Source organism: Vombatus ursinus, unplaced genomic scaffold (genome assembly GCF_900497805.2).
Source record: "Vombatus ursinus unplaced genomic scaffold, bare-nosed wombat genome assembly UNPS02014813.1, whole genome shotgun sequence".
Lineage (NCBI taxonomy): Eukaryota > Metazoa > Chordata > Mammalia > Diprotodontia > Vombatidae > Vombatus > Vombatus ursinus.
Window position 1 is genome coordinate 17,211,909 of NW_020954591.1, and position 10,511 is coordinate 17,222,419.

The 10,511-nt window shown below is 36.7% G+C and overlaps 1 protein-coding gene across 2 annotated transcripts in view; it reads right to left on the reverse strand.

Annotated features, from left to right (window-relative positions):
• Positions 1–10,511, reverse strand: part of SGCG (sarcoglycan gamma) — a 258,739-nt gene that overhangs the window by 93,221 nt on the left and 155,007 nt on the right. For both annotated transcript variants that reach the window (XM_027835163.1, XM_027835164.1), the window contains exon 5: positions 1,915–2,034. In XM_027835163.1, coding sequence (XP_027690964.1) covers positions 1,915–2,034 — 120 coding nt within the window. The remainder of the gene's footprint in view (positions 1–1,914; positions 2,035–10,511) is intronic.

The following is a 10,511-nucleotide window of genomic DNA, read 5'->3' on the forward strand; positions in this document are numbered from 1 at the left end:
GACAATTGTTAAATTTTCAGTGTGAGCATTTACATCTCGGAAAATCAGAGCTTGATTTATTGTTTCACTGATTGTCCAGACTTCAGAAAGTGATGGTGAATATGTTAACAATATAAATTAAACCTGAAAGCATGTTATGTGTACATTCCCCCCCCACCAGAGAAGCAGTTATTAAATATTTACCCCTCTGAGGGGAACCCATTACCTCCTCAGCTAGCCTTCTCATTAGGAAGTGTTTCCTTATATCAAGCCTAAAATTGCTTCTTTGTGACATCCAATAATTGTTTATTGTTCTATTTTCTGAGTTGAAGAATAACATGCCTAATTCCTCTTCCATAATACTTAAATAATACTTTCCATAATACTCAGTCTTCTTTCCTCTAGGCTAAACATCTTGAGTTCCTCCTCCCAATCTTCACATTGCATGAATTCAAGGCTCTTCACCATCCTGGTTGTCCTCTTCTGGATCCTTTCTGACTTACCAATGTCCTTCCTAAAAATTGTATTAGACTGATTTCCGGGAAGTCCAGATCTTATCTGACAAGGTTAGAGTGCAACAAGATTATTAACTTCTTTCTGGATACCATGCCTTTCTTAAAGCAGTCACATAAGTTTCTTTGGCTGTCATAGCAAAATGACTGCCTCATATTGAATTTGCACTTCATTAAAACTCCCAGTGCCTCTCCCCATCTTGTACTTGAAGTTTATTTGTTTGAATCCAATCAAATAACTTTACTTCTTTTTTTATGAAATTTACTTTTATTTGATTCAGGCCAATGTTCTAGCCCATCAAGATTTTTCTGAATCCCAGGCTTGTCACATGGTGAATCATGTTTATTATCCCTCCTAATTTTGTGGTATCTTTTTATGTGATAACCATGTCATCTATATATTTAACCAACCCACTGAATTAAAGAAAAATGTCAAGTATTAAAGAGTGAAGCACAGACCACTGGGGCTCACCACTGGAGAGACTACAGCTGTCACTATGCTACTGAAAATAATTCCCAGGTATTTGCATGCTCACTCGTGCACTCATCAGAATGTGGGAAGCAGATCAGCTGAACATCATGCTATTCAATTATTGTACAGCAGTAATGAGACAAATTTATTCCCTTACCATGCCACATATATCACATATATCTATGGAGGCCTGCCCTTGGGGGTTTTCATTATGAGACCCAGTCCTCTAACTATGAAGAAGATTTGTTAGAACCTAGGATTATAGAAGGTCTGTTGGAGATTATAAAGTCCAACTCTCTTATTTTATAGATGAGAAATAAAGGCCTAGAAATGTTAGGTGACTTGCACAAGTCCAGATAGGTAATAAGGGGTGGAACTGAGATCTGAACTCTAGGTCCTTTGCTTTAAATCCATCACTCTTTCCACTACACCATTTTTCCTTCTGGAAGTTCAATGCCAAATATTTAATCAAAGGTCTTTTATGATTTCTCATTCTTTGTAGTCTTTAATGTTCTATCTACTAGGCTCCCTAACCACCTGCAAAGATTGGCCCTACAATACAGAAAGTGAGAATATAGGAAATATGAATGGCTAATGAAGTAGGGAAACAAAAGGTACATGGAATGTCACTTGGGACAGATATATGCATGTCATCAAAGGATGAGACGTCTTTGGGGAAATTAAATGGGAAAGGACATAAAGATGATAGGCTAGTAGGAGGGAGGAAAGCTGATGTACAAAAAGATAGTTTAAACAGAACCTTCAAAAATTTTAGAGCTAATTCTAGTTATGAAGAGGAAAAAAAAGAACCACCATCACCTAAACCAACCACTAAAAGATTTTTCTCATCTGCCTGAAATATGGTAAGTGGGTAAAAGTGTGACTTACTTTTGCAAAGAACATGTATGGTTCAATGGAAGGCCCTGTGGTTTCCCCCCAAATGCCACAAACCTGTTACTCGAAGTTTATCTGTCCCAACCACAACTTCCTTTTCATCGACTGTAAACAGAGGCCGGCCATCCTTGGAGTTGATCTGGAATTGCTGACTGTGGACTTCTACCATTTTGGGACCTGAAGAATATTTTACAATATTTAATTAGTAAATAAACAGCTGCAATGTAATTTGAGCATTCACAGAAGCCAGATCCACCAGCCAATTCCAAATTCTTTGAAATTTAATTGTCCTCACTACCCATTCAGTGTGTACTAATTTTGCTAGGGTCCAAACCTTTCTGAGTAATGATAGTTTCTAAATAGGAAGACAAGATATGGTTCAAATTGAATCCTTGCTGAAAATACTTCTGTATTATCAATTTATGTCTTTTTTTCTTTTAGTTTGTCATATCTTGCAAAAGAAAAAAAATTACCTAATTCTATTCAGCATTATTAGAAATTACAGAGGCACAGTGGATAGAGTGCTAGGCCTGAAGTCAGGAAGAACTGAGTTCAAATCCAATCTCAGACACTTGGGTGATGCTGGGCAAGTCACTTTAACACTGTCAATCTCAGTTTTCCTATCTGTAAAATGGGGATAATAATACCTCCCAGATTTGTTGAGTATAAAATGAGATGTTTAAAGTGATTTGTAAACCTTAAAGACCTATATTATTATTATTACTACCATTTTGTGTTTGTATTCCCTTGTAAAGATTTTGCCTTCTGGAGTGTCATTTAGGAGTGTGCCTTAAAAATTGTTAAAAAATGATTATGGGTAATCAATAAAGATAGAGCCATCCTAGACTCTAATCTGGTCGTCTACATGAACAAGGGGAGAATTCTGATCTTTGGTCTTCTCCCAATTCTACACAGCATTTTCTGGTTATGTATAAACATGAAGGAAATTGTTTCAAATTATTTCTGAAGTTACTTTTAACTTCACCACTCATGAAGAAGTCTTTTACATACTTGTAAATGAAGGTCATGTTTACTTTTGGACTTAACCAGTAATGTTTTTTTGTCTTCATAAACGAAAGCTGACTTCAAACTGGAAAGGGTAAGATAAATATCGTTAAGAGGGAATTGAAGCCTGAGTTAAGAAAGGATATTAAGAGGGCACCATGCCACTTTAATTGAATATAAGTCTTTAGGTCTGTTAAGAGGCTCCAGAAAATTTTTAATGATATTTTCTTACTCCCCCTTCTGGCACTATCTAGAATAATAGGCTTCAGAAAAGAGAGAATTTATGGGCTACACGACTAAATTAAGAGGCAACACACTTGTCTTTCCTCCCCTGCGACCTCCAAGTTGATGATAGTTGAATCTGACATAGAACTTGGCATGCTAAAGGTACAATTTTGCCTTCAGTCCTGAGGAGGGGATGAGAAACAGGTTTTAAAGATTCTCTCCAGAATCTCCAGCTTGAGTCTAGACACTTGTCCATGATCCTGGCGAAGCTGATTAACCTCTCTGGGCCATTTGTAAAGTAAAGGGACTGGACTGGATGGTCTGTGCGGCTCCAGATCTATGATCCTAATATCCCAGGAAGAACAAAGGACCTTAACATACATTCTCTCATTTTGTTTTCTTTAACCATGCTCTTGACCAACCCTTTGAGCAGGGCAGGTACAATAATCCTCATACTACAGATAAGGAATATGAGGTTCAAGGAGGTTCAATACCCAATGAGGAAACAGCAGCACTAAGATTCAGGTCCTTGCTGTTTTGACTACAAATCCAGCATGCTTTTTTTTTTTTAGTTTGATTTTATTTTATTTTCAGTTCTGAATTTTCTCCCTCCTTCTTCCCCCTTTTCTGCCCATTGAGAAGGCAAGAAAAACAAAACCCATTACAAATATATATAGTCATGCAAAACAAATTCCTGTATTAGTCATGTAAAAAAAAAGAAAATTAAACAAAGAAACAAAAATATACTTCAGTCTGTACTCTGACTCCATCACTTCCTTATATGGAGGTGGAGAGAATGTTTCATCATGAGTCCTTTGGAATTGTGGTTAGTCATTGTGTTAATCAAAGTTACTAAATCTTTTTTAAAAATTAATTTCATTTATTTTTGGTTACATTTTAAGTTCCAAATTGTTTCCCTCCCTCACCACCCTGCAATAGAGAAAGCCATCATTTCTCACACACACACACACACACACACACACACACACACACACACACTTTGAAAGACTTAGTAGCTTATGGGATGAGAATTCACTATTTGGTAAAAATTGTTGGGAAAACTGGAAAGCAGTCTGGCAGAAATTGGGTATATCTTATGCCATTAAACCAAGATGAGGCCAAAACAGATATATGACCTAGATATAAAGAGAGATATCATAAATAAATTAGAAGAACATGGAATATATTGCATATCAGATACATGGACAGGAAAATAATTTATGAATAAACAATTGATAGAGAGCACTGAGAGATGTAAAAAGGATAATTTTGATTATATTAAATTAAAAAAGGTTTTGTACAAATAAAACCAATGTAGCCAAGATTAGAAGGAAAGCAGAAAATTAGAGGGGAAGTTTTATAGACAGTTTCTTGGATGAAATCTCATATCTCAAATAAAGGGAGAACTGTTAAATTTATAAAAACATGAGTCATTTGGGGGCAGCTAGGTGGCACAGTAGATAGAGCACTGGCCCTGGATTCAGGAGGACCTGAGTTCAAATCTGGCCTCAGACACATAACACTCACTAGCTGTGTGACCCTGGGCAAGTCACTTAACCCCGATTGCCTCACCAAAAAAGCTGCTATAAATATTTCTGTACATTTAATCTTTTTCTTCTTCTTTTTTGGCCTCTTTTGGGAAATAGACCTAGTAGCAAGATGCTGAGTCAAAGGCAAGCACAGTTTAATAGCATTTTGGCCTTGGTTTAAATTGCTTTCCAGAATGGATAGATTAGTTCACAGTTCAAACAATAGTGCATTAGTGTACCTGTTTTCCCAGAGCCTCTCCAGCATTTGTCATTTTCCTTTTTTGTCATTTTATGGATGTGAGATATTCCCTCAGAATTATCCTTCCCTTCTTGTGAAGCTGTGACTTCACTTTCTCCCCTCTTCAACTTCAAGTTGGGTTAGCCATTTCAACTCTACACTATCGTTTGCTCTTGAGTTCCTGTCCCCCTTGTCTTATTGCTGTTCTTCTCTTGCCAAATCTCAGCCCTGGATTCCTCCTGTCATCTATCTCATCCACTCCTACTCACCAGCTACTAAACAAAGATGGAGGAAGAGTCTGCTAGTTAATCTCTTTGCCAAAAGTCTCTCCCTACTCCAGGCCATCCTCTACTCAGCTGTCAAAGTGATATTCCTAAAGTGTTGATGTGATCATCTCCCTCTCAGTAAACTCTAGTGGCTTCCTATCACATCTAAAATTAAATGTAATACTCTCTATTTGGTGTTCAAAGCCCTTTATAGCCTACCCTCTCCCCTTTCCAGTCTTCTTATACCTACAATTTTCCATGTACTCTGAAATCCAGTGACAATAACCTCCTTGCTCTTCCTAGCAAGGTACACCACTTCCTCTATGACATGTATTTTTAAAAAATGTGCCTTAAACTTCTTTTCTTTCTTTCTTTCTTTTAATTAATTAATTAATTTTTAGTTTTCAATGAAATTCATTTCCACAAGATTTTGAGTTCCAAATTTTCTCCCTATCTCTCCATTCCCCCCACCCCAAGATGGTGTGCATTCTGAATATCTCTTCCCCTGATCTGCCCTGCCTTCTATCACAACCCTTCTTCTCTTATCCCCTTCTCTTTCTATTTTCCTGTAGAGCAGGATAGATTTCTATACCCCATTGCCTGTGTATCTTATTTCCCAGTTGCATGTAAAAACATATTTAACAGTCATTTTTAAAACTTCGAGTTCCAAATTCTCTCCCTTCCTCCCTCCCCATCCACCCTCATTGAGAAGGCAAGCAACTTGATACAGGTTATACATGTGTAGTCATGCAAAACACTTCCATAATAGCCATGTTGTCTAAAACTAACTATATTTCCCTTTATCCTATCCCCCCCTTATTTTACTCCATGCATTTTCATTGGCTGTCCCCCATACCTGAAATTCTCTCTTGCTTCATCTTTGCCTCCTCATTTCCTTGGCTTCCTTTAAGTCCCAGTTAAAATCCCACTTTACATAGTTAGCCTTTCCTGATATCCCTTAATACTAGTGCCTTTCCTTTATTGATTATTTCCAATTTATCCTGTATATAGCTTGTTTGCACATAATTATTTGCATGTTGTCTCCCACAATAGACTGTAAGCTCTTTAAGAGCAGAGACTATCCTTTGCCTTTGTATCCCCACCACTTGGCAAAATACCTAAGCCATAGGTACTTCTTAATTGTTTATTTACCAACACTCGTGCTGACCGTGTATATTATGCTATCCAATATCAATTGGGCCCATACTTCAGCAAAGCAATCCATTTATTCTCCCAAATTGATTCCCTATCTCACTCCCTATATAAGCTATTACAAACTTTCTCTTCTCTCCTTAAATGTCTATCCACATCCTTCTCTGTCTCTCTCTTGGCCAAGGGTCTTGCCTGTAACATTACTGAAAAAGTTGAAACCATTCAACATGAGCTCCCTCATCTCCTATTTTCTTCAACTCAAAATGCCTAGACCTCATCTCCAACTTGCAACTCTTTCCCCTCAGTCTTTGACAAAAAGGTGACCATCTTTCCAAATCCAAGTGCTTTACATGTGCATTTAATCTCATCACCTCCTGTCGTCTCCAGAAGATTATATCCTCAATTATTCCCTTTCTCTCTTGAATCTTCAACTTCTCCCTATGAGCTGATTCTTTCTTTACTGAACTCAAACATTTCCAAGTCTCTCCTATCCTTAAAAATATCTTTATTGAACCCTACCAATTTCTCAAATAATCATCTTATATTTCTTCTTTTTGAAACTCAGTGAAACAGTTGCCTAGACTTACTACCTCTACTTCCTTTCTCACTTTCTCTTCAACCCTTTGAAATCTGGTTTATGATGTTATCATTAAACTGCTCTCTCCAAAGTTAGCAATGATCTCTTAATTGACAAAGCTGATGGTCTTTTCTCAATTCTAATCCTTCTTGATTTATCTACTTCATTTGACACTGTTAACCACTCATTCTTCCTGGAATTTCTCTCCTCTGGGTTTTGTTGACACTTTTCTATCCTGGTTTACTTTCTATTTGACTGACTGAGTCATCCTAATTTCCTTTGCTGGCCCATCATCCATATTAAGCCCCCTAACCATAAGGTTGCCTAGAGGTAATGTCTTATGCCTTCTGTAACCACATAAGATCCTATGTATTTAACTATCATTTCTATGTAAGTAACTCCCAAATCTACATATTCAGCTTTAATATCTCCTCTGAGCCTCTGTCTTACATCACCAATTGCCTATAGGCATGTTCTGGGGACATCATAACTCAGCATATGAATTACTGAGCTCATTATCTTCCCCCTCCTAAATCCTCTCCTTTTACCAATTCTCCTATTTCTATTGAAAGCACCACCACCTTGCCAGTGTCTTACAGTTGTAACTTCACATTATTCTCTACTCCATACTCTCCTTTGACCCATATATATAGTCACCAAATCTTGTTTTTGCTTTTGCAACATTCCTCACATATGACCCCTTCTCTTCACTCAGCCCGGTGCTCATCCACTCTTTGTTCAGGCATTCATCACCTATTACCTAGGTTACTTCAACATCCTTCTTATTGGTCTCCCTGCATCTCTCCATCTCAAGTCTCTGACTACTTTCATCCATGCTCCATGCTCCATACTCCTGTCAAGTGTAGATAAATGTAGATAAGATCCTGAGACTTTCCTTTTCAACTCAGTCTTTCTCATCTTACCTAATGTACCTTCTAACTATACACTTGCCTATTCCCTTCCCTTACATTGGCTTTTTTCTGCCTCTGGCAGAAACCTTTTTTCCATGTAACTGAGCTTTCACCTGAAGAAACATATTTCGAGCATAGAGTTGTGTCTCCTCAAATTCTGATGAATAATAGTTGTAATGAGAAAAGGATTCAAAATGTAGCAAAGAAAACTGAAATTAAAATTAAGGAAAAATGTCTGTGGATTCATTTTATCTAAGAAGCCTGAGTTATCATTCTCATTGGAAGTTCACAAAAATATTTCTTAGATGCATTACTTTAAATTTTCAGGAGGCATGACCCCGAAGTTTGTCTACACCTATTATTTTTTAATCAAGGTTTAATTGCAGAATTGTCAGCAGTGAAAAGCTTTAGAAGCAGAACATTTTCATGTAGGCTATAGAAATGTTTCTATGAAGCAACATAAAATGATAGGAGGAGGATAATTTAAAAAATCTGTCAAGGGCTTTGTTAGAAATTTATAAGAGTTTCATATCATAATAGAACCAGCTCATCTTTATTTTACAAAACTGAATTTATTACTTAAGATGTATTTATTCATTGAAGTTTCATTGAAATATAAATATTAATTTTTATATTAGAACAAGTTCAAATTCTGTTTTTCCCTAGACGATAATAAGTTCTTCATCAAAGAAATGCTTAATCCCATCTAAATAATTCAGAGGAATTTGTAATTAATGAATCTTTCTACTTACTACAGTATAATGTATCTTTGGCTATCATGACCTAACTGGACATTGATTAAAACTGAATAAATAATTATTTTTTCATCAAAAACCCTTAAGAAATAAATTTTACTTCTTATCTTTGAAATAAGAAAAACTTTATTGGGTAAAATGAGTTTTTTAATGAAGGCCTTCTGGGACAAATAAAGAAAGAAATGTTAATGATTTTATGATGTTATTAATTAAGTCAAGTTTATGAAACTGGCTTCAGGGGTTTCCTTGTAAAAATGCCATCAAACTCTTTCTTATGTACATCATGCCTCATTAACAGTCTTTTCTGCCTGTTATGTCTTTAATGAAAAAAATGCCACTATTTGAAAACAAAATAGCACAACATTGATTAAAGAAACTCACAAATCTGTTAGAAATGGTCTAGCATTTCACAGCAGCCATTTGTAGATGACAAGTATACTAATTGTCATCTATAAAGGAACTGCAAATTAATCCAACATTAGTTTTGCTCAAATGACTTTTGTTAATTTCATTAAACTAATGTGTACAAAGACACAGAATGTTGTCAGACATAGAGTTGGCCTTGGAGTCAGGAAGACGAGGATCCAAGTCTTGGCTCTGACATGTAAGCCGCTGTGTGACCTTGAGGAAATTGCTTAACCTCTCACTGCTCCAGAAAACTGTCTAAGATTGCAAATTACAGAGTGGTTGCTGATATGCACTTAGGGAGGGAATTCACACAGTGAGTTTCCCAATCAACTAAATTACAGGGCTGGATCCCAAACATTATATATATACATACATACACACATATATGTATATAATAGACCTATATAGCAGAGATGATGTAGTATAGTGGAAATACCACTGGGCTTGAACTAAAGAAGAAATGGGTTCTTGGCTCCAGCTCAGATAATTACTAGTTTTGGGATCACTTATTATATTATATATATTATGTGGGATTTGGATATGGTAGCCTTTTTAAGTTCCCTTAACAAGGTTAAATTCTATTGCTTTCCAGCAGGTACTTTTAAGAAAATTCAATTCAATTCAGTCCAATTCAGCCAATCTTTATGAAGAGCACTATATTAAGGGAGATAAAATGCTTATATATAGCATATTTCTTGCCCTTATTGATCTTCAACTCTAATCCTGAGTGGAAGTGGAGGTATATTTGACACACAGTATAACAAAATACAACATATTCTTAAGAGAGATGTAAAGTACTATGTGGGATCCAATTGGGGAAGAGAGGTGCAATAAAGACTAAGCGGATTTAGAAGGTTTCCTGGAAAAGTTTAGTTAGTTGGTCAATCAACAAGCACTTATTAGACATATAATACATGTCAGGTACTGTGCTAAGTGCTAAGAAAACAAAGATGTGGGGGTAGGGAGAGAACCAGTCCCTGCTCTCAAGAAGCTCACATGGAGGAGACATGCCAACAATTATATACATGGCAAAATTATATAAAAGACAAATTGGAAACAATCAATAGAGAGAAGACATTAGCATTAAAAGGAATTTATAAAGGCTTCTTGTAGAAGGCAGGATTTTAGCTGGGGTTTGAAGGAAACCACAGCAGTCAGGAGGTAAAGATGAGAAGGGAGAGAAGTCCAGGCACAGGAGATAGCCAGTGGGAAAAAAATGGAACAGGGAGAGAATGTCTTGTACTAGGAATGGCAAGGTTGTTGTTATTTGGTTGTTTTTCAGTCATGTGCAACTCTTTGTGACCACATTTGGAGTTTTCTTGCCAAATATACTGGAGTGGTTTACCATTTCCTTCTGTAGCTCATTTGATAGATGAGGAAACTGAGGCAATTGGGATTAAGTCATTTGCCCAGTGTCACACAGCTAGTGTCTGAGGCTGCATTTGAACTCACGTCTTCCTGACTCCAGGCCCAGTGCTTTATCCATTGTGCCACCTATCTGCCCAGAATAGCAAGGTGGCCAATGTGTGTGTGTGTGTGTGTGTGTGTGTGTGTGTGTGTGTGTGTGTGTGTGTGTGTGTGTGTGTGT